Source organism: Leopardus geoffroyi, chromosome X (assembly GCF_018350155.1).
Source record: "Leopardus geoffroyi isolate Oge1 chromosome X, O.geoffroyi_Oge1_pat1.0, whole genome shotgun sequence".
Taxonomy (NCBI): Eukaryota; Metazoa; Chordata; class Mammalia; order Carnivora; family Felidae; genus Leopardus; species Leopardus geoffroyi.
Window position 1 is genome coordinate 36,417 of NC_059343.1, and position 25,917 is coordinate 62,333.

At 60.0% G+C, this 25,917-nt stretch overlaps 1 protein-coding gene across 5 annotated transcripts; it reads left to right on the forward strand.

The window, feature by feature from the left end:
• The first annotated feature begins 1,115 nt into the window (after positions 1-1,115).
• Positions 1,116-24,898, forward strand: LOC123594903 (PI-PLC X domain-containing protein 1-like). Of its 5 annotated transcripts, none has more exons than XM_045471919.1 (7): positions 1,118-1,221; positions 6,409-6,547; positions 11,077-11,213; positions 14,771-14,899; positions 15,930-16,085; positions 17,985-18,168; positions 23,555-24,898. In XM_045471919.1, exons 1-7 carry the CDS (start codon positions 1,132-1,134, stop codon positions 23,791-23,793), a joined length of 1,074 nt encoding a protein of 357 aa, XP_045327875.1. In that variant the 5' UTR covers positions 1,118-1,131; the 3' UTR covers positions 23,794-24,898. The 5 variants fall into 5 exon arrangements, with proteins under 5 accessions (XP_045327878.1, XP_045327875.1, XP_045327876.1 ...); XM_045471920.1 differs by lacking the exon at positions 1,118-1,221 and adding an exon at positions 1,255-1,274 and having other exon boundaries at positions 6,410-6,547; XM_045471921.1 differs by lacking the exon at positions 1,118-1,221 and adding an exon at positions 1,352-1,372 and having other exon boundaries at positions 6,410-6,547.
• The last annotated feature ends 1,019 nt before the right edge of the window (positions 24,899-25,917 follow it).

Sequence of the window (25,917 nt, forward strand, 5' to 3'; positions counted from 1 at the left end):
GGGGAGGAGGCGCGGAAAGAGGCGTCGCGGGGCTGCTGGGCGGGGAGCCCCTGGGGCAGCGACCGCCCTCCCACCCCCGCCCCAGTAGCCTGACTGCGCTGCGGGCAGAGGGCGCAGGGGGCCGTGGCGCGGGGTTCCGCCGCACACGTTGGGCTGTCCTGTGCGCGCTCTGGGTCCCGGCTGGTCTCGGGCAGGCAGGGCAGAGCCCGCACCAGGCGCACGTGCGGAGCGCCCCGCGCCCAGGAGCCGACGGGACGAGGCTCTGGGTCACCGGGGTCAGCGTCAGGGTGGGTGGGTCTGCAGGTGTGCCCGTGCCCTGGAATGCGCCTCCGCTGACGCGGACGGAGGCCACACGCCCTGGCCCGGCCGGGACCGGGACAAGAGCCACTCAGGCCAGAGGGCCACACACTTCAGTAAAGGACGCGGTCGGTTTGCAGACCAACGTCCTCAGAGATCACAGGTGCCGAGGACTTGAGGCCATTCAAGCTCTGATGAAAGTCCTGTTTGCTCTGGGCCTGGGGTCCAGAGTGACAGGAACAGACAGCAGCCAAAGCACGGCCAGGCTCTCAGGATGTCCTCCCATCCTGTCCCCTGACCCTGACCCCGTGGTCACACTCAGGACACCCTCCTGTCCCTGTCCCCTGACGCTGACCCCGTGGTCACACTCAGGACACCCTCCTGTCCCTGTCCCCTGACGCTGACCCCGTGGTCACACTCAGGACACCCTCCTGTCCCTGTCCCCTGACGCTGACCCCGTGGTCACACTCAGGACACCCTCCTGTCCCTGTCCCCTGACGCTGACCCCGTGGTCACACTCAGGACACCCTCCTGTCCCTGTCCCCTGACGCTGACCCCGTGGTCACACTCAGGACACCCTCCTGTCCCTGACCACTGACCGCTGACCCCGCGGGTCCCCTCAGGACACCTTCCCGTCCTCTGGGAGGGTCTGGACCCTGCAGGTGGGGCTGCCCAGGACGTGTGGGGCACTCCCCCACTCCCACCACGCCCGTGCTCTCCCTGCAAGGGTCCTGCTAGGACGTGGGGGGTGCAGCCTGGGGCCCGTGTGGGGTTGGGCGTGACTGTCTGGAGGCGGCCCCTCCTCCTCGCGGGGGCGGGGGTTCCCGGCGTCCAATGGCGAGGCCAGAGCATTTTAGGAAGTGCTGGACTCCACGGCTGGGGGAGGTAGCCTCGCCGGAAAGTCCGCTGGCGAGTGTGCGGCGCTCGGTGAGTGCCTCCGGGCGGGTGGCGGGTCCCTGCGGGGACAGTGGGGACAGGTGGGGACGGGGTGGGGGGTCCCGGCCTGGGGCTCGGGCGGGGCGCGTCCTGGGCTCAGGCCTCGCCGGAAAGTCCGCTGGAGAGTCTGCGGCGCGCGGTGAGCGCCTCTGGGCGAGTCGCGCGTCCCTGCGGGGACAGTGGGGACAGGTGGGGACAGGGTGGGGGGTCCCGGCCTGGGGCCCGGGCGGGGCGCGTCCTGGGCTCAGGCCTCGCCGGAAAGTCCGCTGGCGAGTCTGAGGCGCGCGGTGAGCGCCTCCGGGCAGGTCGCGGGTCCCTGCGGAGACAGTGGGGACAGGTGGGGACAGCTGGGGGGGGGGGGTCCTGGCCTGGGGCGGGGGAGGGGCACGGCACGTCCTCCGGACCGGACGGGAAGGGTTAGCAGGAGGGGCCGCCAGAGGCTCGACTCCGGGCTCCGCGGCCGCGGGAACTCGCCGTGGTCAGCGCTGACCCGCTCCGGGGTGGTGAGGGCGGCAGGTGCCGGTGCGTCCGCGGACCCTGCTCTGCCGCTGGCGCAGGACTTAGCGCCCCAGGTGTCATCGCGGGTCCTTGGGGCTGGGGCAGAGCCTGCGTGCGCGCAGGCGGGCCGGGGAGCGTTGGGGGCCGTGAACCGGACAGAATGTCACGCGGGTTTGCCGGCGGCACGTCCGTCCTTTTATTCACCTAAGAGCTATTTCCTGAGTGCGACTGTCGCCAGCCACCACCTCCGGATGCGCCGCGTGGACACGGAGCCACCTCCCCGAAGGCTCACGAGTGGGAGGCTGCTGTGTCTCACCTGCTTTGGCCGGGAGCCTGCAAACCTGCCCTCACCCGGTTTTGTGCAATCAACCCCCTCCTTCCCAGGGCCCGCCCGAGCCCTGCCTTGATGTGATCAGAGAGGGTGGAGGCTGTCCAGCTGTCGAGGGGCTGGGCTCCGGAGAGGACATGGGGTGCTGGGGCGCCCAGGAGCTCTCGCAGGGGCTGGGGTAGGCGGAGGGGACTCAGAGTGCTGGAGCTCCCAGGACCTTCCCAGGGGCTGGGCTCATCGGAAGGGACTCGGGGTGTGGTGGATCCCAGACCTCTCCCAGGGGCTGGGCTGAGCAGAGAGGATTCGGGGTGCTGGGGCGCCCAGGACCTTCCCAGCGGCTGGGCTCATCGGAAGGGACTTGGGGTGTGGTGGATCTCAGACCTCTCCCAGGGGCTGGGCTCAGCAGAGAGGATTCGGGGTGCTGGGACGCCCAGGACCTTCCCAGGGACTGGGCTCGGCTGAGGGGCCTCGGAGTGCTGGTGCTCCCAGGATCTTCCCAGGGGCTGGGCTCAGCGGAGGGGACTCGGGGTGCCGGGGATCCCAGACCTCTCCCAGGGGCTGGGCTTTGGAGAGGACTCGGGGTGCCGGGTGCCCAGGATGTCTCCCAGGGGCTGGGGTCGGCAGAGGGGACTCTGGGTGCTGGTGTTCCCAGGACCTTCCCCAGGGGCTGGGCTCGGCGGAGGGGACTTGGGGTGTTGATGCTCCCAGACTTCTCCCAGGGGCTGGGGTCGGTGGAAGGGACTCGGGGTGCTGGGGCTCCCAGGATGTCTCCCAGGGGCTGGGCTTAGCGGAGGGGGCTCGGGGTGCTGGTGCTCCCAGGACCTCTCGCAGGGGCTAGGCTTGGTGGAGGGGACTGGGAGTTTTGGTGCTCCCAGGACCTTCCCCTGGGGCTGGGCTCCAGAGAGGACTCGGGGTGCTGGTGCTCCCACGACCTTCCCCAGGGGCTGGGCTCGGCGGAGGGGACTTGGGGTGTTGATGCTCCCAGACTTCTCCCAGGGGCTGGGGTCGGTGGAAGGGACTCGGGGTGCTGGGGCTCCCAGGATGTCTCCCAGGGGCTGGGCTTAGCGGAGGGGGCTCGGGGTGCTGGTGCTCCCAGGACCTCTCGCAGGGGCTAGGCTTGGTGGAGGGGACCGGGAGTTTTGGTGCTCCCAGGACCTTCCCCTGGGGCTGGGCTCCAGAGAGGACTCGGGGTGCTGGTGCTCCCACGACCTTCCCCAGGGGCTGGGCTCGGCGGAGGGGACTTGGGGTGTTGATGCTCCCAGACTTCTCCCAGGGGCTGGGGTCGGTGGAAGGGACTCGGGGTGCTGGGGCTCCCAGGATGTCTCCCAGGGGCTGGGCTTAGCGGAGGGGGCTCGGGGTGCTGGTGCTCCCAGGACCTCTCGCAGGGGCTAGGCTTGGCGGAGGGGACCGGGAGTTTTGGTGCTCCCAGGACCTTCCCCTGGGGCTGGGCTCCAGAGAGGACTCGGGGTGCTGGTGCTCCCACGACCTTCCCCAGGGGCTGGGCTCGGCGGAGGGGACTTGGGGTGTTGATGCTCCCAGACTTCTCCCAGGGGCTGGGGTCGGTGGAAGGGACTCGGGGTGCTGGGGCTCCCAGGATGTCTCCCAGGGGCTGGGCTTAGCGGAGGGGGCTCGGGGTGCTGGTGCTCCCAGGACCTCTCGCAGGGGCTAGGCTTGGCGGAGGGGACCGGGAGTTTTGGTGCTCCCAGGACCTTCCCCTGGGGCTGGGCTCCAGAGAGGACTCGGGGTGCTGGTGCTCCCACGACCTTCCCCAGGGGCTGGGCTCGGCGGAGGGGACTCGGGGGGCTGGGGCGCCGAGGAGCTCTCCCAGGGGCAGGGGCAGAGGCATCTCTTCAGGTGGACATTTCACGTCTACATGGAGACTGCCTTCATGCAGACAAACTAGTGCCCCGTTGGGCAGTTTCTCTGGGGTCTGTTGCTCCCTCCAGCTGGTAGGAACCCTAATGCCCCAGGGGCACATTCTGGGGTGGGGGGGGGGATTTCGTTACCTGTCAGCTGAAACTCACAGAGTGGTTTTCCTTGGAAGCAAAATGGTGAGCCCCTGGCAGATCTCAGGGTCCACCCAAGGCCTCTTCCTGGGGCCATTGAGACGTGGGCCCTGCTGGGATGGGACTGGGGAGGGCTCAGTTGGGTGGGACACGGCAGCTGGGAGAGGCATAGCCACAGCCCCTGCTCTGTGTGTCCTAGCTGGGGCTGACCACACTCCCAGATGAGGTCCAGCTGACACATATAGGGGGTCCTGAGGCGGGGCTACACGGTCCCTGATCTGCCCACTTTCCAGACACCTGCATGGCCGGAGGGCAGGCGGTGGCCCATCTGCCCCTGGATGGCACAGTTCCTTAAGGAATGTCTCCTGTGTGCATAGGCCAGCCCCAGACCACCTGGATGCTTGCTGCCCCCGCAGGAGGGCCGGGGTCCCACACTCACTCCTGCAGGGACACTGATGGACCGGGTGTGAGCTGGGAGAGCCCTGGGACCCACCATGAGGGAAGATGGATGGCAGGGGTGCTAGCTCTAGGACCCTCTTATGGACGGGGGTAGGGTTAGGGTTAGGGATCAGGCTTTTGTCTGCTGAGGCAGAATGAGAATCAATACTGTACTGTTGGCTGTTGGTGCACTCGACACAGTGTAGACAAGGAACAAATTTTTTCTAACCTCTCAGATTCTGGGACCAAGACCTGCAAATTAAAATGACAAAGAGGGGGGCGCCTGGGTGGCTCAGTCGGTTAAGCATCCGACTTCAGCTCAGGTCATGATCTCAGTCTGTGAGTTCAAGCCCCACGTCAGGCTCTGTGCTGACAGCTCAGAGCCTGGAGCTTGCTTCACATTCTGTGTCTCCCTCTCTCTCTGCCCCTCCCCTGCTCATGCTCTGTCTCTCTCTGTATCAAAAATAAATAAAAACTTAAAAAAATATATTTTAAAATGGCAAAGAGGGGCCCCTATGTGGCTCAGTCGATTGAGCATCAGCTTATGTCACAATTTCCTGGTTTGTGAGTTTGAGCCTCGCATCAGGCTCTGCGCTAACAGTGTGAATCCTGCTTGTGATTCTCTCTCTCTCTCTCTCTCTCAAAATAAATACATTAAATTAATTTAAAAATAAAATTAGATAAGATGACAACAGAGGGGAGCATCTGGCTGGCTCAGTCAGTGGAGCATGCCCTCTGGACCCCGGAGTCATTGGTTCAAGCCCCATGTCGGGTGCACAGCTTACGTTATAAATAAATAAATAAGTGAAATGCCAGAAGACAGATGGACAGGGGACAGGGTTTATTCTGAATGTTTGTAGAGGCCTTCCCAGAAGAGGAGTGGACCCAGGGAGACAGTTGGACGTTAGGCCTTATCTGCCATTTCACCAAAGGTTGATGAATTTGTGTGGAACTGACAAGCCAGGGTGAAAGGGCTGGGGGTTGTAGGGACCCTAAATCCTGAGAAGGTAGCTGGCTGGGGGAGGCTAAGGGCAGGGTCAGTGTTACTCCTTGAGGCTAGTTGTGCAGACCTAAGGGGGGTGCCCTCCCCTTCCGGGTACAGGGGATGGAAGGGGACGGCTGCACAGAGGGAAATTTATACCTGCTTGCAGGCGAAGGTTAGGGTTAGGGTTAGGGTTAGACGAGGAGGGAGGAGAGTTTTTCTTGTTTCTGCTTTTCTTCAGTCTCCTTCCGCTCAAAATAACCCTTAGGGTGAAATGGCTTATTTCCAGGGAAGCCAAGTCTGACCCCCTCACTGTACATACAGAGTTTCCACGGCTGGGGACGTGCTGGGGGAAGGGGCCACGTGGGAATCTGGTGGCGGGTCACAGCTCAACCCAGGATGGGCTCCTGTCTTTGGGGCTCCTTTTCTGGGCAGGCAATGTCCTGTGCCCACCTCGTCGGCTTATCTTGAGAGTAAATTACACCCCATGCGTGTTCATCACCTGGCAGATGCTGGGAAGACAGTGGCCAGGGCCGTAGGTTAAGGACCAGGAGACCTTCCCTCCTCTCCCCTAGCCCCAGACGTCTCCCCATTGCTTCTAAGGGAGCGCTGGCTTCCGTGGGAACAGATCTCAGATTCCCTGCACCACAGCCCAGCACCCCAACCCAGGGAGGCAGAGGGCAGGGTGCTGACCTGGGCCCCCAAGGCACCACCACCCCCAGGACTGAAGCCCTGCAGCCACAGACCTGGCCGACTGGCGTGTGAGCCCCTCTGCGCGGCGGGGGTGGTGGGGTGGAGGGATTAGCGCAAGACTGGAGCAGGGGGCACCGGCAGGGGGTAGGATGCACGCTTCGCCAGCGCCCCCCAGGAGAGTGGCTCTGGGCCCTTTGGTTTACGTCAGCAAAACTTTGTTTCCTTCCTCAGGTCGCACCGAGTGGCCCCTGATGGGTGGACAGGTAAGCGCTTCTGGCAACTTCCAGAGCTGCGGTACAAATGCAGACTGGATGTCGGCGCTGTGCCCCCTGCTCTGGGATGTGCCTCTGCACCACCTGTCCATCCCAGGTGAGGGCTTCTGCGTCCCCCAGGGGCGCGGCCGGCCATGGGGTGGGGCCTGAGTGCACGGAAACCGCAGGAACCATGCACGCATGCACGCAATATAGGCACACACACGCACGCACACAACACAGACACTCATGCGTGCACACATATGCACACAGTACAGGCACACACGCATGCATACAATACAGCACACATACACATGCACACATGCACGCACACATGTATGGACACAAGACAGACACATACACATGCACACAGAAACAGGCACGCGTGTGCACACATGCACACGCATGTACACAGACACGCACACATGCACCCAATACGGACACACATGCGTGCACACACACGCAGACAGGACAGGCACACGCATGCGGGAACACGATACAGACACACATGCGTGCACACACATGCACATAAGACAGACACACATGTGTACACATGCATGCACACAGTACAGGCACACACATGCACACAATATAGGCACACACATGCACGCACACAACACAGACACTCATGCATGCACACACATGCACACAGTACAGGCACACACGCATGCGTACAATACAGCACACATACACATGTACACATGCACGCACACACGTATGGACACAAGACCGACACATACACACGCACACAGAAACAGGCACGCGTGTGCACACATGCACACACATGTACACAGACACGCATGCATGCACACAATACGGACACACATGCGTGCACACACACGCACACAGTACAGGCACACGCATGCGGGAACACGATACAGACACACATGCGTGCACACACATGCACATAAGACAGACACATGTGTTCACATGTATGCACACAGTACAGGCACACGCATATGCACACACTAGGGACACACCTGCATGCACACAATACAGGCACACACGTGCACACAATATAGGCACACACATGCACACAATACAGACACGCATGTGCGCACACACACAATGCAGTCACACATATACACACACGTGCACACAATACAGGCACACACACGCATGGATGCGATACAGACACACACACGTACACATGATACAGGCACACATACGCATGCACACACATGTACACACAGACACACAGGCACACACACACCACATGCACACACATGCACCAAATGACCGTCTTCCCTTCTCCGTCTCCTTCGTTCTGATGTGGCCCAGCAGGCACGTGCACAGTCCCAGGGAGTGTGGCTGAGGGGAGATGTGATGGCATAGGGATTTGGGCTACTGCTCCCCCGCCAGTCTGTCCCTCTGTGTAGGGAACCCGCTAGCCCTTCAGCTGTAAGGACCGAGCACTGCGTTCCTGCGGGGCACCTCGAGCCGCCAGCTGGCCGTGAGCCATCCCTATCACAGGACCTGTGGGACCCTAGTTATGGTGCGGCCAGAGCAGCTGGCTGGCAGGTCAGGCCCAGTCGAGGAGGGCTGGGAGTGCAGGGGAGGGAGAGAGGGGCTGAGGGCAGAGGGGCAGCAGGGACAGAACCCCCCCCCGCCGGGGACAGAACCCTCCCCTCTGAGAACAGAATTCCCCCTCTGGGGACAGAGTCCCCCCCCTCTGGGGACAGAGCCCCCCCTCTGGGAACAGAACCCCCCCTCTCTGGGAACAGAACCCCCCTCTGGGGACAGAGCCCCCCCTCTGGGAACAGAACCCCCCCCTCTGGGGACAGAACCCCCCCTCCTGGGGACAGAACCCCTCACTCCGGGACGCCTGCCAGGCCTGCGCGGGGCACGACCTGGTGGCCCTGAGTCCTGCTGGGCTCCGTCTGGGCCCTTGCGGCTCCAGTGGCCCCGGGACCAGTGGCCGCCGCTCCCCACTGATGAGCATGTGGGCATTACCAGCCTTTCGTTTTTGCAAAAACGAAGGGCTGTAGTGGACCCACTCCGTGTCTCCACGTCCGTGCACGTGTGGTATCTGGAGATCCTCCCTCAAAAACAAGCAGGTGTCTCACCTGGGTACATTTTTGTAGTTTTTCAGATTGAGCCACGTTTTCACCCTGTCCTAGTGCTTTCCTTTGGGATTTTACGAAGACTTCTCAAAAACGTTTCAATCCTTGATTCGAATGCAGTTTCTCTTGATGGGGCAGGACCCAGTCTGGTTATTTCCCAGATGGCTGTCTGTTGTTTGTCAGCTGGACTCCCACAGTGGCCCGAGTCCCAACACCCGAATGACTTCACAGACGAGAGTCCCTGGGGGTCAGGCTGTGTCCCCGCTGGGCCCGAGGGGTGACCACACAAACCCGATACTAGGCACTGACCAGTGCCTACAAATTCACGTCCCGCATAGCCTCAGAACGGGGCCTTTTGTGGAAATAGGGCGTTTGCCGATGTGAGTAAGTGAAGGATCTGAGATGAGCCCATCCTGGGTCAGGGTGGCCCTGAATCCGATGGCAGGTGTCCTTGTAGGAGACAGAAGGGGAGACACAGACGCAGAGGAGAAGCCACGAGAAGACAGAGGCAGAGATGAGGAGGACGGGCCCACGAGCCCAGGGACCCCTGGAGCCCCAGAAGCTGGAAGAGGCAGGAAGGACCGTCTGCTGGAGCCTCTGGAGGGACTTGGGTCCCGCCCCCTTGGATCTCAGTGGTCCTGCCCTGCCTGGATATCAGACTTCTGGCCGCCAGAGCTGGGATACAATTAATTTTTGTTCTTTGAAGCCTCCCACTTTGTAAGGGAGCCACAAAAAACTCATATAGCCAATACATAATAATTGCAGACAAATGCAAACGTGTAAGTTAAAAAAAAATTACATTCTCTGTGACGTATATAGATTGGCCTGCAGTTTATAGTTCTATATTACAATATATATGTGAATCTATTTACATATAGGGGTAATCCATTTTTATATATAAGGATATATACTAGAAACGAAAAGAAGGCCCAACTGTCCAATTTTTGATCTACGTTTTCACTTAGCATAATATTGTCTGCATTTTCTGTATCCGCAACTATGGAGCCGCAGTATCGTCTTACTGGCTGTGTGCCCTCCGCTGACATTCGTATAGGAGTGTATGTAAGTGAGGACTGTCACTGGGCGTGGGGACCGTCCACTTCCCCATCGCAAGCTTCTCCAGGTGCATCCTGAGTCTTGGACTCTTGACCAGGTGGTGGGAGGGGAGCCCTCGCACTGCCCTCTGCCTTCATGTCACGCCCTATGGCCACGCCCCCGTCATCGGTGTCAGGAACCCCTGGCCACACCCACGTGCTCCAGGAGAGAGGTGTCACTGTGCTCTCACTCCCTGGTGATCACATCACAGGGCTTCCAGTTTGCCCTGGGGCCATTTTCCTTGTGGGAGGCGGTTTCCGGGTGGTTCCAGGGGATCTGCAGGGAACTCTTCTGGGACCAACAGCCACCAAGGGCCCAGGGCATGCTCTTCTTCAGGCCTGTCCCCTCCCCTCCGTGCCTCGCAGAAGCAGGTGGCCTCTGGGGAGCGTGTGGGAGTTTAGCTCCCTTAGAGGTCAGATCCGGGGAGCGGGGGCAGCTGTGGGCCGTAGGGGACGCCCCAGCACCACAGGGGAAAGGGCCCCTAGTCCCCAAGGCGCCGTGTCCAGGTGGCTGTGAAAGTGTCCTGGGGCCGCTGTAACAAAGGGCCACAATCTGTGTGGTTCCAAAGAGCTGTGTGAACTCACAGGGCCAGAAATCTGCACGGGTGTGACCTTTCAGTGCCCACAGGCCCGGCTCCTTCCGGAAGCCCCAGGGGGAATCCCTTTCTCTTTTCTCTGCTGCCTCCAGCCTCCGTCTTCTCCTTTCATACGTCTTCTCCTTTCACACGTTTGCGTTCGGGATTGTCCTCAGAAAGATTTCCTGGCACATTCCGACAGAGCAGGACGGCTTCGTTTTTCCAGCTAAGCCCGTAAACGTCGTGGGTTCCGCTGGATGGGACACAGGGCCCAGGAATCTCTCCTGATCTCGGTGCTCACTGATTTTGTCCAGCGAGCAGAACGCCCCCGTTATAACACCTGAGATGCGTGAAACTGCGTCCGTCTTTGAAGTCAGCGCTCTGATGCGTTGATCTGTGGAATCGGCAGCACCGGGTCTCAGCGATTCCGGCAGCTTCGCTTATTTATACGTATTTGTGCTTATTTACACGGACGTCCCTGTACAACACGCGAACGTTCGCACCCAGTAAACGTGCCCCTTTCTTCTTCAAGAGTTTCTGGAAAACCTTCACGGACGTCAGTGCAGACGGACATGGGGGTGTTTCTCCAGGTCAGGGGGGCACGTTGGTGGCTCTGCTGGATGAGGATCACTTGGCACAGGAAGGTCCCCGAAACCAGGGGCGGTGTTCCCCGCGAGGAACCGCGTGGTGTCATGTGGCATCTCCTCTGTGTCTGTGTCTGTCCTCTTGTGTCCCTTAAAAGGACACCCAGGTTTAGGGCCACCCTGGTCCTGGACGACCCTGTCCCATCGGCACGGTGGGCATGAGTTTGGGGCAGTACCCACCGCCGGGCACGGGGCTCCCGGTGGAGGGGGCTCACGGGGCGCCCGGCGGAGGGGGCTCCCGGGTGCAAAGTCCCCTCGGGTTTGCTTGCAGGGAGTCACGACACCATGACGTACTGCTTGGACAAGAAGTCGCCCATTGCACAGAGCCAGTCCTGGCTGCTGCAGCTGCTGGGCAAGGTCCTTCCCTGCATCACACGCCCCATCGTGCTCAAGTGGTCCACCACCCAGGTGAGGGGCGCGGGGCCCTGGGGCCGGCCGATCAGTGCCATCTGCCGGGTGGGTGCCCTCCCTGGCAGGGCAAACACTATTGAAAACAGACGTCCGGCCAACCCAGCCCAGCAGCCACAAACAACGCACGTCCCCGTGTCTTTGTGAGGTGTTTTGCCGGCTGGAGGCAGGCCCGCACGGGATCCCACCTCAGAGCCCCCAGTCCTGGGGAACCTCCTCTGGGCCGTGCCATTGTCCAGAGGCCTGTTTAGAGACGGGCACACGTTTGAAAAGGAGGAGAAAGAACCCACAATGACAGGTTTCTGCCCTGAATGCTCAGGGAGGGACAGGGAGGGGCCGGGTCCCCACATCCTGGGAGGGGTCAGTCTCCTGTCTGATTGGGGTTTGCTCAAACTCCCTGCAGGCCTCTGCTCCTGGGGGTCTGAGGGCATTGTGAGCACTGGGGTGGGGGGGTCGTCCTGGGGTAGGGTGTACATGGAGAGGAAGGTCCGGGTGACGTGCAGTCTGAGGGTGACCTGGGGCATCCCCGTGGGGGGTGGGGTGACCCACAGGGACCCGGTGGAGGGTGGGGAGAGCAGACCCAGGGTGACCCGTGGCGTCCTGGTGGGGGATGGGGAGAGCAGACTCAGGGAGACCCAGGGCATCCTGGTGGGGGGTGGGGAGAGCAGACTCAGGGAGACCCAGGGCATCCTGGTGGGGGGTGGGGTGACCCGGAGGGTCCCGGTGGGGGGTGGGGAGAGCAGACCCAGGGTGACCCGTGGCGTCCTGGTGGGGGATGGGGAGAGCAGACTCAGGGAGACCCAGGGCATCCTGGTGGGGGGTGGGGAGAGCAGACTCAGGGAGACCCAGGGCATCCTGGTGGGGGGTGGGGTGACCCGGAGGGTCCCGGTGGGGGGTGGGGAGAGCAGACCCAGGGTGACCCGGGGCGTCCCGGTGGGGGGTGGGGAGAGCAGACCCAGGGTGACCCGGGGCGTCCTGGGGGGGAATGGGGAGAGCAGACTCAGGGAGACCCAGGGCATCCTGGTGGGGGGTGGGGTGACCCGGAGGGTCTCGGGAGGGGGGGTGGGGAGAGCAGACCCAGGGTGACCCATGACATCCTGCTGGGGAATGGGGAGAGCAGACCCAGGGTGACCCAGGGTGTCCTGGTGGGGGGTAGGGAGAGCAGACTCAGGGAGACCCAGGGCATCCTGGTGGGGGGTGGGGTGACCCGGAGGGTCCTGGTGGAGGGGTGGGGAGAGCAGACCCAGGGTGACCCGGGGCGTCCCGGTGGGGGGTGGGGAGAGCAGACCCAGGGTGACCCGGGGCGTCCTGGGGGGGAATGGGGAGAGCAGACTCAGGGAGACCCAGGGCATCCTGGTGGGGGGTGGGGTGACCCGGAGGGTCTCGGGACGGGGGGTGGGGAGAGTAGACCCAAGGTGACCCGTGGCATCCTGGTGGGGAATGGGGAGAGCAGACCCAGGGTGACCTGGGGCATCCTGGTGGGGGAGGGGCAGGCAGCTGGCCGTATGGCCGTCACCGCACAGTGTCAGTAAGGGAGGAGAGGCACATGATGTTTTCAGGTTCTGGCAGCAATGCAGGACCCACCTGGGGAGCAGCCCAGCCCCCCACCGCCGCTTGTGGGGGGCTCAGGGGTCCGAATTCTCTGCTCCCTGGACGTGTGCATTGGAAACTCCGGGTTCCCGGAGGCCCCAGTCCTGGGCTCTGGTGCTTTGGAATCGCTGCGCAGCAGGAATTCAAGTCACGAGGGCAGCAGGAATCCCTCTGGGGACCTGCCTGTCTGGAATGTGGAGAAACCAGATTCCCTACTTGTGTGAGGTGTTTGCACTGGCCAGCCTGAAATGTCACCACAGAGCCCTGTGGGAGGGGTCAGCGGGTTCGCTGCCATCCTGGAGATGGGGTCCCGCGGTGCTGGGGTCCCAAGATGCTGGGGTCCCACCGAGCTGGGTCCCCGCGGTGCTGGGGTCCTGGGTGTTCTGGGTCCCATGGTGCTGGGGGCCTGTGATGCTGGGGTCCTGAGTGGTGATGGGTCCCAGCAGTGCTGGGGTCCTGGACAGTGCTGGGTCCCCACAGTGCTGGGTGTCTCAGTGCTGGGGTCTCCTTGTGCTGGGCCCTACACTGCTGGGGTCTCGTGGTGCTGGGTCCCCATGGTGCTGGGGTCTCATGGTGCTGGGGGCCATGAGGAGGTCTGGGTGGGGGTATGCTGTTGTAAAGTCTGGGTGCCTCCAGGGAATCGGTTGAGGAAATAACCAGAACCGCTGGTTCATAAGCACCGGCCACAGGAAAGCATATGGGGTGCGTCCACAGCCGGGAAGGTGTGCACACCGTGAGTTTGCTGCAGAACGCCCCAGGTCACACGGTGCCATCGCTAATGCACACCGTTCGGGGAAGACGCACCGGGAGGGCATCATGTTAAGTTTGTAGCTCACACACCGAGGGGAAGGGGCAGGAACGCCCCATCCAGCTCCAGGGAGGTTCTCGGCCGCAGCCCCCCTGTTGCGTCCCCAGGTGTAGGCAGGGATCCGTCCTGGGCGGTCAGACCGCGCGTGCGTCGTGTGACGACCTCCTCAGATCCCGCGGCTTTACTAATAGTGACCCCACGAGCACCTAGTTTACGTTCTGAAAAGACACCATATGCGTGTGAAGGGGTGTTTTACGGGAGAAAATGTGCACTTCTCAGTCCTGTCCGTCCACGACCTCAGCCCACCTGAGGCACAAGCCTGTGCCCCGGGGAGTAGCCAGCTGGGTGCTTTCCTCTCCCCGGAGTCGGCTCCTGCAGAGAGCTTGGGGTCCCTGAGCGAGGGCCGACCTGGGCGTCAAGGCCCCTCGCAGGTGGTTCTGCACGGTGGGGGGAGAGGGGGGCGCACCTGGCTGGACCTCCCCCCCCCCACACACAGTAGGGGACACGAAAGCCTCTAGGTAGCCTCCTGAGCCCGAGTGCTGCATGTTTCCACAGGGGGGCTCACAGGAGGGACCCTGGCTCCCTGCAGGGCCGCAAGGATGTACCAATTACTTCACTCTCGCTTTTTCCATTGTCACGTTGTGTGGGAGGGTGCGGCCTTTCCCTCCTTTACCCTCTCTGGATTGGATTCCTTCCTGCCTGTCCTTCTGCTGTTTGTGGCGTGGGGACGGTGCCCACCTCCGCTGACCCTCCTCCGCGCGTCCTGACCGCCAAGGGTGCAGGTGCGGCCCTGGGGGCCTGGCTCAGGGCTGCTGAGGCCCAGAGAGCGTTCCTTCCCGGTGCCTGCCCCGGGCGAGGGGGAGGCGGGACCCTGCGGGGCAGCGCCGAGGGGGCGTGGACGGCAGGACAGGGCCTCCCCAGGCTCCGTCTGTGGCTCACCGTGGCCAGTGTCACCCGAAAGCGTGTGCCCGAGTGCCAGGCGTGCGCGGCGTCCGGACCGCAGCCGGCACCTAGAACAGCTCTTGATTCGACCTCAGACAGCGTGGCCCAGAGGGGGGCATCTCCGGCCGGACCGTGAGCCCTGGAGGGGGGGGGGGGGCCGTGAGCCGAGGCGGGAGCCCCACGGCCCCCAGCAGCGACGACGGAGCTCTGTCCACAGGTGCTGGGTGTCACGGAGCAGCTGGACGCCGGGGTGCGGTACCTGGACCTGCGGGTCGCGCACATGCCGGAGGGTTCGGAGAAGAACCTGCACTTCGTGCACATGGTGTACTCGACTGCGCTGGTGGAGGTGCGGGGGGAGGGGCAGGGGGAGGGGGCGGGGGGGGCGGGGGAGGGGGATGGTATACACGACTGCGCTGGGGGAGGTGCGGGGGGAGGGGCAGGGGGATGGGGGGCGCGGGGGGGGGGCGGGGGGAGGAGCAGGGGGGATGGGGGCGCGGGGGGGCGGGGGAGGGGGATGGTATACACCACTGCGCTGGGGGAGGTGGGGGGCGGAGGGGGAGGGGAAGGTGCGGGGGGGGGGGGTAAAGTGGGAGGGGTGGGGGGCGGGGGAGGGGGATGGTGTACTCGACTGCGCTGGTGGAGGTGTGGGGGGTGCAGGGGGTCACCGGAGTGCTGGAGGCTGCAGCGGGGAGGCCTGCACGCGGTGATGCGCACCCTTGTGGGGTCTGGCAGTCCAGAGGTTATGCCTCTTCACCTCCTGGGTTTTGCAAACCTGGGGCCGCTTTTCTTCCTGCCTTTGGTTGGGGCCTGGGGCGTCTTGCACTGTCTCCTCCGCCGCAACCTGAGTGGCTCTGAAGTCCGAATAGGAGGAGTCACCGTCCCGCTCAGCCTGACTCCCCCCTGCCATCCAGGATGCCTGGGGCCGGGTGACACCATTCCGGGACCTCACTCCACATGCCACTTGCCGGGCTTTGCGTGTTCCCTGCACTTGCAGACTTCACACCTTTGCACACACGGTGCCCTGTGCAGTGAGGGTGCACACAGGTGGTCACACACACACACACACACACCCCTCCCTGTTCAGTGAGCATGCACATACGTGGCCACACACACACACACCCCTCCCTGTGCAGTGAGCGTGCACACACGTGGCCACACACACACACACACATGCAAGCAAGCATATGCCTCTCCCCGAGGATAATGGCTGGCGGCCCAGCGGTCGTTGGTGAGCATTGGCTATTTGTTGGCCCAGGACCCAGGCCCGTTTGCCCAGTGGGTTCTGTTTGTGGAACGCCCTTGGGCCTGTGGGAGTGTCCTCAGCTTCCTGGCCACCCTTGGGACGGTCCGACTGAGCCCCTCTCTCTCTTGTGCAGGACACCCTCACGGAGATCTCAGAATGGCTGGAGAGCCACCCCCAGGAGGTGGTCATCCTGGCCTGCAGGGACTTCGATGGCCTGACGGACAACCTGCATGAGTACCTAGTGGCCTGTATCAACAACATCTTTGGGGACATGCTGTGTCCCCGAGGGGTAGGAAGGGCCCCTTTGGCGCAGGTGGGGGGCAGGAGTATGATTGTAGACTCCCCTGCCTGCTTGGTTCTGCTGTGCATGATGGTGAGATAATTCCGGTGCTGGGGGTGGGGGCGCTGCTGGAGTGCTCTCTGTGATGCGCCCAAGGAGAAAGACCACGGCCCACCCCCCGCCCACAGAGTGCCCTGGCACCACTGTGCCACATACACAACCTGGGAGTGCGAGGTCCAGGCGGGGACGAGGCTGGGAGTGTGAGGTCCAGGCAGGGCCGAGGCCTGTCTCCCGGGCACGTAGACCCGTCTTCCCCCTGTGTCCTCACGTGGTCGTCCCTCTGTGCATGTCTGTGTCTTTACCCGCCCTTCTCCAGTCCTATTGGATCAGGGCTCATCCTAATGATCTGATTTTACCTCCGTTATCTACTTCAAGACCCCACCTCCAAATACAGTCACGTTCTGGGGTATCGGGGTGAGGACTTCAACTTAAGAATTCAGAGGGGACACGGTTGAGCCCACAACACACCTGGTCTTTGTGATCCAGATAATTGGTGCCATTTGCTGGCGACGGCTGGAGTGACCCTCCCTGGGTCTCCGGGAAGCTGAAAAGTTAACTCCATATCCATTTGGGGTCCATTTTACATCACTTTGTTGGGCGTTTCTCCAAGTTCGTCCTATGAGCCTGGTCTGGGGCCAAAACAAGACAGTGGGGCTGCTGTGACCCAGGGCACCCAGGTGCTCGGGGCTTCTGAGGGAAGGTGGCAGGAGCAGCTGTTAGGGGACAGACCGCCAGGCTGAGTCTCCAGAGGGAACGTCACAGAGGGGAGACGGAAGAGGGTGGGAGGTCCACGTACAAAATCACTGGTCCTTCGAGCACTGGTCCTTGTAGTAACACGTGCTTGACCTTCCTGACACACCTGGCTATTCGAGGGGCAGGGCCTCTGGGGGGTCAGCGTGAGCTCAGGGTGCTGTTGGTAACACTTCTGTCTGGGTCCCCGATATTCCAGAGGCCAAGGAGCAGTTGTAGATGCTGCCTGCCCCCCCGCTCATGTCCCTACTACAGGCACCCCAATGATGCCACATCCCTGCGTCTCTCAGACACCCTGATAACCGACCACCGTTGCTCTCAGACACCCCGATCCTCCACCATCAGTGTCTCTCACACTCCCTGATCCTCCACCATCAGTCTCTCACCCCCATCTTCCACCATCAGTCTTTCTCACCCTCTCTCCACCATCAGTTTCTCTCAGACACCCTCATCCTCCACCATCAGTCTGTTTCACTCCCCAATCCTCCACCATCAGTCTCTCACCCCCATCCTCCACCATCAGTCTCTCACCCTCATCCTCCACCATCAGTCTCTCACCCCCATCCTCCACCATCAGTCTCTCACCCTCATCCTCCACCATCAGTCTCTCACCCCCATCCTCCACCATCAGTCTCTCACCCTCATCCTCCACCATCAGTCTCTCACACACCCCGATCCTCCACCATCAGTCTCTCTCACCCTGTTCTCCACCACCAGTCTGTTTCACTCGCCAATCCTCCACCATCAGTCTCTCACCCCCATCTTCCACCATCAGTCTTTCTCACCCTCTCTCCACCATCAGTTTCTCTCAGACACCCTCATCCTCCACCATCAGTCTGTTTCACTCCCCAATCCTCCACCATCAGTCTCTCACCCCCATCCTCCACCATCAGTCTCTCACCCCCATCTTCCACCATCAGTCTTTCTCACCCTCTCTCCACCATCAGTCTCTCTCAGACACCCTCATCCTCCACCATCAGTCTCTCTCACACACTCAATCCTCCACCATCAGTCTCTCACCCCCATCCTCCACCATCAGTCTCTCACACTCCCCGACCAGTCTCTCTCAGGTACCCGCTACTCCTCCTTCCTCTCCAGGAGGTGCCGACATTGAACCAGCTGTGGACACGCGGCCAGCAGGTCATTCTGTCCTACGAGGAGGCGAGTGTCGTGAGCCGGCACAGGGAGCTGTGGCCTGGGATCCCCTACTGGTGGGGGGACCAGGTGAAACCCCAGGAGCTCATCCACTACCTGGAGCACATGAAGAGGTGTGGCCGCCCAGGTGAGCAGTGTGGGTCGGTCACACATGGCACCTGCAGGGCTCACACACACGTTATCGCCCACAGGTTTGCTTTTGGCTCTTGGGGAAGAACTTTAGAAGTCATGTGGCGTGTGTGTGTGCGCGCGTCACATGTATGGACACGTGTGTGGCTGTGTGCGCACGTGTCTTACGTGGGTACGTGTACATGTGTGCACGGATGCACAGAGGTACAGATAAGTCCATACACACGACGCGGTTTGAAGTGTTGGGGTTCTGAGCCGATGGCCAAGAAAGAACGGATTGTTGCGCTATCTTGGGTGCAAACAGGTGCTTTTATTACAGCGGGGGGGACAGGACTGTGGGCGGAACGGGGTTGTGAGGGGTGACTGATACTTGGGAGGTGGGGGAGGTGAAGGGAAGGAAGTTCCAGAAGGACTTTCATATGCTAACGAGGACTCGGGAGGCTGGAGGCCTGGCTATTGTCAAGCTAAGGTCATTTCCCCTCTAGCAACGCATGAACTTCAAGAGGGTAGGGAGTTGCTGGAGAGATGTTTCACTCTGAGGGTGTCAAGAGTTCGCCAGTGGCCGCAGGTTATAAGGACATTTAATACGCATCTCTGCCTCTGTTTCCCACATCTTTCCCCCCTGAACAATGTTGACTTTTAAATCTTTGGGTTTTTTTTTTAAATTTTTTAAACGTTTATTTATTTTTGAGACCGAGAGAGACAGAGCATGAATGGGGGAGGGTCAGAGGGAGGGAGACACAGAATCCAAAACAGGCTCCAGGCTCTGAGCTGTCGGCACAGCACAGAGCCCGACGCGGGGCTCGAACTCAGTCTCTCTCCCTGTGCCCCCTCCCTCCAACTCTCTCTCTCATCTAGAGGTAAAAATAGAAACAAACAAAACCAAAAAACTAAAAAAAAAAAAAAAAAAAAAAAATAGTATTTACAAAGACGTGTTGTTGAAACATAATTTTTCCCTGCAATTACCCTCATTTGGAGAAGTAGCCACGTCAAGACTCATCTGTTTGTAAACCGAATCCAGTGCTAATAAACTTGGCCTAATTATTCACATCACCTCAGCAGGAATAGCGATAAGCCATACAGATTTTTCAAAATTTGCTTTGCAAATTTCGTAAGGAATCTCTCAACTGAGCCAAGCGTAGCCTCTCCAGGCCAGAAGCCAAGCCAAGTACTTCCGTCAGACCTGCCTGCTGTACCTGGAGAATGGGGCCAACTCCTCGTCACGAGGTCCCCAAATATCCTGAGGTTCCTGCACCTGCCAGGAAGTGACCTGTACTCGCCTGGTGAGGCTGCTGGGAGCTCTGTGAGCAGGTACCCGGCCGACGTTTCCAAGGGGCTCGATGGCTCCGCGTTTCGTAAAGTCAACCTTAGTTCCTTAGAGCTGTCTGGTCATCTGTGAGTCTACACAGGTCACTCGCAAATAGGACATTCCGGAAACTTCAGGAATTTCGGGGCACCTGGGTGGCTAAGTCATTTCGGTCGGATGAGTGTCGACTCTTGATTTCGACCCTCCCCTGCTCAAGCTCGCTGGTGCAAAAAGAAAGTAAACTTAAAAAAAAAAAAAAACAGTTTAAGAATTGCATAGTCTCCAGAATAGTTCTAGCATTTGCCCTAAGACCTATTATTTATTTAATGATGCTTCCTGAGTCACCTAACGTACCAAAGAAGCAAATCTAATTGGTCAAAAAGACTTTATTTACAATTTAAATCTTGGGGAAGTTTGTTTAAAAAGCCTTAAAGAAGTCACAAAGCACACGCCTTAATAGGATTACCTACCATCACAATAAAAGATTCCAAAGGCAAGTGTGTAGGTTTATACAGTTATTAGCAAAACTTAGCTCTTTTAACACTGAGATTTAAGTAATCAAAGACCCGATAAACAAAATGTAGAAACTGGCTTTCTTGGCAGGTAACACAGAAAAAAAACCCCTTTGTTTACATGTTCTTATCAAAAGCAGGCTAACAATCCAAAAAAAAGTCCTTTTTTATAAAAGAGAAATCAGAATTTCAAACTCATACCAGTGTACTTTTAAAATCCCCTCATTATGGGGCGCCTGGGTGGCTCAGTTGGTTGAGAATCCAACTCTTGGTTTCAACTCACGTCATGATCTCACAAGTTTGTGAGTTTGAGCCCCACATGGGGCTCTGTGCTGACAGTGCGGAGCGTCTCTCTCTCTCTCTCTCTCTCAAAATAAATACACATTAAAAAAAATCCATGCATTTCAACTTTAGTCCTGACCACACACACAATTCCTTTCCAAAGATTTCCCTTCTTAAACCCTCTACACCTTTTTTTTCATCCAGTGTTGTTTCCCTTATTTCCATCAGGGTTAATTACATTTAGCAGCATTTTCAAAAATGTTTATTTATTTTTGAGAAGGACTGAGTGGGGGAGGGACAGAGAGAGAGGAAGACAGAGGATGTGAAGCCGGCTCCAGGCTCTGTGCTGAGAGCCGTGAGCCCGATGTGGGGCTTGAACCCACGAACCGTGTGATCATGACCTGAGCCGAAGCCAGACGCTTAACCGACTGAGCCCCCGGGCGCCCCATTTAGCAGAATTTTCCGTGTTAGAAACCTTAGTCTCCAGTGGACATTAACTGGTAACCAATTGTAAACTGTTCAGCCAGAAGTCTCTAGATGGCAGATTTATGAATCTAAAATTTAAAGCACAAATTAAATGAAAACATTTAAGCACAAAGCATGTTTTCCAGCAGATTTAAATGCCCTGAGTTTCTCTGCAGTAAGAAGCCGAAAAACCACAAACCTACGTTCAGTCATCAATCCATGCTTCAGGGCCACGTCCTATTAGGGAAAGGTCTGGATGTCCAAGGAATTCAGTCCAATTTGTCATCATCGCGGCAAAGCTTTAAAAGTCTCGGGTCACCACAGACGTTGAAAGCTATCTTAACAAGCACGTGTGAAAACTGAGACAGAAATCAAGCATCATTTTAGGTCGCCTTTTTGCTGACCAGTTGCGACAGAGATAACACGACCTGACCTCACCTTTACTGAGCCCGAATAGAATAGCAGCGTGGTATTTCAGGCTCATGAGTCTAAAGACAGGTGCATCTTAAGTAAACCGACAAATTCAAATTAGCTTAAATACCGAATTATATTCTGCTTGTGTCCATTTGAAAGTCAATCAGCTTGTTCCCCACTATCAGTTTTTCGGGGATGCGGGCAGGGATCTCTGACGTGGGCGCTGTGAGTCCGGGGCCGGTGTTTGCTCCTTGCGGGGAGGGGATGGGGAGCCCGGGCTCCGAGCTGGGCCAGGAACCGGTGGTGGGCCAGGAACTGGACCACCCAAGGTGGTGCAAAATAAGGAGAAGAGGCAAAAGAGGAGAGACGCCCCAGAAGGCAGAGAAAGGGCTTCCCGATGGATTCTAAGCCTCGTAGGCTCGGACAGATGAGCAGACACCGTGGGGTTTTCCACCACAGTGGACGCGTGCTGTTTTCACAGCTGCTTGGGAACATTCCAGAAAGTCCCCGTCCCGCGGCAGACTAACCACAGCTGGCTCCGATGATCGCGGCCGTTAGCCCGGGAAATGACTTCGGGAGAAGCCCCTGCATCTATTTGGCGAGGAACAGACAGGGTCAGCGTCCCCTTTGCTGGGACGGCCTGGGTGCCATCGGGAGGACGCCTGTCTACATAACTATCGCAAGGGAGTTTGCTGGCCTGGGCCAGACACATCCTGCCAGAGCCGCTTAGGTCCGGGCTGATGTGGAAAATGTTGGGGTTCGGAGCCGGCAGCCCAGCAAGCATTCTCGAGACGTTTTGGTGCAACAGGTGGCCTTATCAAAGCGCAGGGACCGGGCCGTGGGCCGGAAGTGCTGCTCTGGGACGGAGGAGAGGCTGGTTGTACACTCGTGTGAGCTGGGGGCGGTGAGGTCAAGGGAAGCGCCCAGAAGGACCTTCGTATGCTAAGGAAGATCGGGGATCCTCAGGGATCCTGGAGGCCCGGCTGGCGGCCGGCGTCAGGCTGCCGGTGTTTTTCCCTCCAGCGAAGCCTGAACGTTAGGACAGAGGACGTTCCCGGAGAAATCGCGGACTCGGCGAGCGCCGTCCAGTGACCGTCAGTGGGCCGCAGGTCGTAAGAGATTCCCTTGTGTCTGCGTTTCCTTTTTGCTTTAATTCCCCACGTCACGTACACACGCACGACGCACGTACGCACATGCACGAGACATCCACGTGCGTGTACGTACGTGGACACACACCTGTGGTATCGCTAGCGAGGCGCGGAGACTCGGGTCTGCAGCCCGCCCCAGCTCTGCTCTGCAGCTGTGCGACACGCGTCGTGGGCAGTGTGCTGTGCTCGCGCCCACACGCGCGGTACAGACTCCCACGCGTGCTGCACACGCGCCCACACGCATTCCACACGCATCCACACGCACCCACACGCGCGCCACACGCACCCACGCGTGCGCCACGCGCTCCACACGCAGCCACACACGCTTCACACACACCCACACGCGCTCTAGACGCACCCACGCGCCCTACGCGCTCCACACGCACCCACACGCGCTCCACACACACACTCACACGCGCTCCGCACGCACCCACACACTCCGACCATGCCTCCTGCTCGCCCTGTCCCGCCTCTGTGTGCTCACAAACCCGTTTCAGAAGCCATGTTGTAACCCGGGAGGCGGACACGAGGCCCGGCCCCAAGGCCCCCCGAGAAGCAGGGTGTGACGCGCTATCTCGCGCTCTCGTGTTTCTCCGGTTGACAAGCGTGCACTCTGAGGGCTAGAAGGAAAACCGTCGGCGGAGACACCGAACGTCTGACCGTGGCCCCCGGCCAACTCGCCTGTGGTGGGGGTGGGGGCCTCTCAGACCTTTGTCCAGGGGTTCCCACCCACACAGGGGCTGAGCCCCTCCCAGAGATTCTGCGCTGTGTCTGAGGATTCTGGGCCCCCCCCTCGAAACCCACTGGCTGACACGCGGTGTGTGAGTGTCCATTTGCCGCTGTGGCAAATAGTGGTTACTGTGTCCACCACACGGGTGGGACGTGCACGTCGCTGGGGACATTATTCCGTCCAGCACGTGGGACATCTCTGGGGACATTCGTGTGTCCGCCGCTCAGGGTCAAGGGGTGGACGTCTGTGGGGACATCAGTGTGTCCGTCATGTGGGGGGTCGGGGCATGGTCATCTCTGGGGACGTTATTCCGCCCACCTCACGGGAATTAAGACACGCACATCCCTGCGGACATTATCTGTCCCCATGCTGGGTGGCAGGAGTCTGGCACTGATGTGGACACGTGTGTCCCCGCCGTCGGAACCCTAATCTGCACGCGGCTCTGAGAGTCTGCTCAGAAGCGTGTGGACACGAGGGCGGGGGAGCCTGACGGCCGTGGCACCGGCTTCCTCTCCTTCCTGTTCCAGGCGGGCTGTTCGTGGCGGGCATCAACCTGACGGAGAACCTGACGTACATCCTGGCGCACCCGTCCGAGTCCTTGGAGAAGATGACGCTCCCCAACCTGCCGTGCCTGCGCGCGTGGGTGCGTGAGCAGTGCCCTGGGCCGGGCGTGCGGTGCACCAACATCATCGCGGGGGACTTCATCGGGGCGGACACGTTTGTCAGCGACGTCATCAGGCTCAACGACAAGCTGCTGCGATGCTGACACGGAGCACGGGCGCGGGGGGGGGGGGGGGGAGGTGGGACGCGGGGCAGGGTCCACCTTCCCCCATCCACGGAGCGCCCCCCGCGGGTGACACCCAGCCTCGCGGCTCCTGGGGGCGGGAGTGGAAAGCACACACTGGTGATCAGCAGAGACGTGTGGTCGAGTCCTCAGAGGAAGAAGGACCCGGAACCTGGGATGTGCTTCTTCCGGTTTAGCTGCAGCCGTGGCTTCTGTGGGCGGGTGCCGTGGCTGCCGTGGGGCATCCCCTCGCCTGGGGCTGTGGCGGCAGCAGGATGACGTATGCCATTTTCCCGGAGCTGCATAAAGCCCAAAAGTACCGCGTCTGTGGGGTAGGACTGGGCATGTCCCATCCACGGAGAAAGCCACTAAAACGGGGAAGAGATACTGTTGTTTCCGATGAAGCCACCGCACGTTTGCTTGTCCCCAGGCCACGGTTCCTGGGGCTGCTTCTACTCTGGCTTTTCCGACAGGGATGGAAGGAGCAGAGGGCCCTCGAAGGAGGTGTTTGGCACTCACTCCCTCACTTTCCAGACGCCTCCCTGGCGCTCTCTTCGAGCCAGTGTGGGCCCGCACGCGTGACGGGCAGCTGGGTGTCCACCCTGGGCGCTGCCGTGGCATCCTGGGGCCCGCCAGGAGGCCACCTCCAGGCATCCCCGGAAATTAGGCCAAGTGGTGCTGGGGTTTCCCCTCTCTGGCACACGTGCCATTCTTCTCCCAGGACCACGTTGGGCAGTGGTCAGTTTTCCAACATCCTTGTTCTGTGGTTTCTTAGGGTCTGTCTGTCCGTCTGTCTGTCTCTATTTGCCCAAGATGCGAACTCTATTTTGTTCTTTTCTCTGTTCGTGGTGCTCTGGCGTCTGGGGGCCTTGCGGCTCCCCCCCTCAGGGCTAGCGGGTTCCTAATCAGAGACGGCAACCACGGGCTCGGGAGCACACGCTCTATGCGAGCAAAGCAACGCCATCATCCAGCCCGCGCTCGCCAAGCCCACATGCATAGGCTTCGAGCTGACCCCTGAGCCGACACGGGCACGCGCTGGAGATACTGTGGGTTTCGGTCCAGCGAAACTGCAATAAAGTGCGTCAGAGGAATTGTTTGGTTTCCCGGGACATACAACAGTTGTGTGTTGACGAAGTAGTCTATTAACCACGCACCGATCGCGTGGTGTCCAGAAAAACAGTGCTCGTGCCTTCACTGAAACATACCGTATCGCTCAAAAAACAAAAAAAAAACAAAAAAAAAACAAAAAAAAAAACAAAAATGCGGGGCGCCTGGGTGGCGCAGTCAGTTAAGCGTCCGACTTCAGCCAGGTCACGATCTCGCGGTCCGTGAGTTCGAGCCCCGCGTCGGGCTCTGGGCTGATGGCTCAGAGCCTGGAGCCTGTTTCCGATTCTGTGTCTCCCTCTCTCTCTGACCCTCCCCCGTTCATGCTCTGTCTCTCTCTGTCCCAAAAATAAATAAACGTTGAAAAAAAAAATTAAAAAAAAAAAATGCTAACCATCTCCTGAGCTGTCGGTGAGTCCCCGCCACCGGGCAGAGATCACCTTAACGGACACGGTCGTAACGAAAACGTGGGAAACACGGCGAGAATGACCAACCTGGGGCGCAGACACAGGAAGTGAGGGGATGTGGTTGGAAAAGTGGGGCCGGCAGCCTGGCAGGGCACTTTAGGTTTGTGCAACATGCCGTGTCTAGGAAGAACCACGGGGGGGGGGGGGGGGGGCGCCGGTGTCCCGCTGTCACGTCTGCCTTTCCCACGGAAACTGCGTGGCCTCTGGCAATTTTCTGCCCCAAACGGGTCTTCCTTGCGGCCCAGGGGCAGCACACCCCACCCCCTGGGGCAACATACTTAGTAAATTCTCCTGTCCGGGAGTGAAAACCCCGAGGGTGTGCATGAGGCCGTGCTCCCCATGAGGGGCAGGACAGCATTGCTCCGCTTCCCGGGTACCCGGGGATCCAGCCGCGTGGACGCAATGTCACAAGTCCCGCGTTGCGCACACGACCTTGACGGTGCTGGCCCTTTCAGCTTCTCAGCCCAACGGTGAACCCCGATGGTGTGTGGGTGTTCCTCTCCCCTAGAAGGGCTCCCTGGGGTTCCTGTGTGTC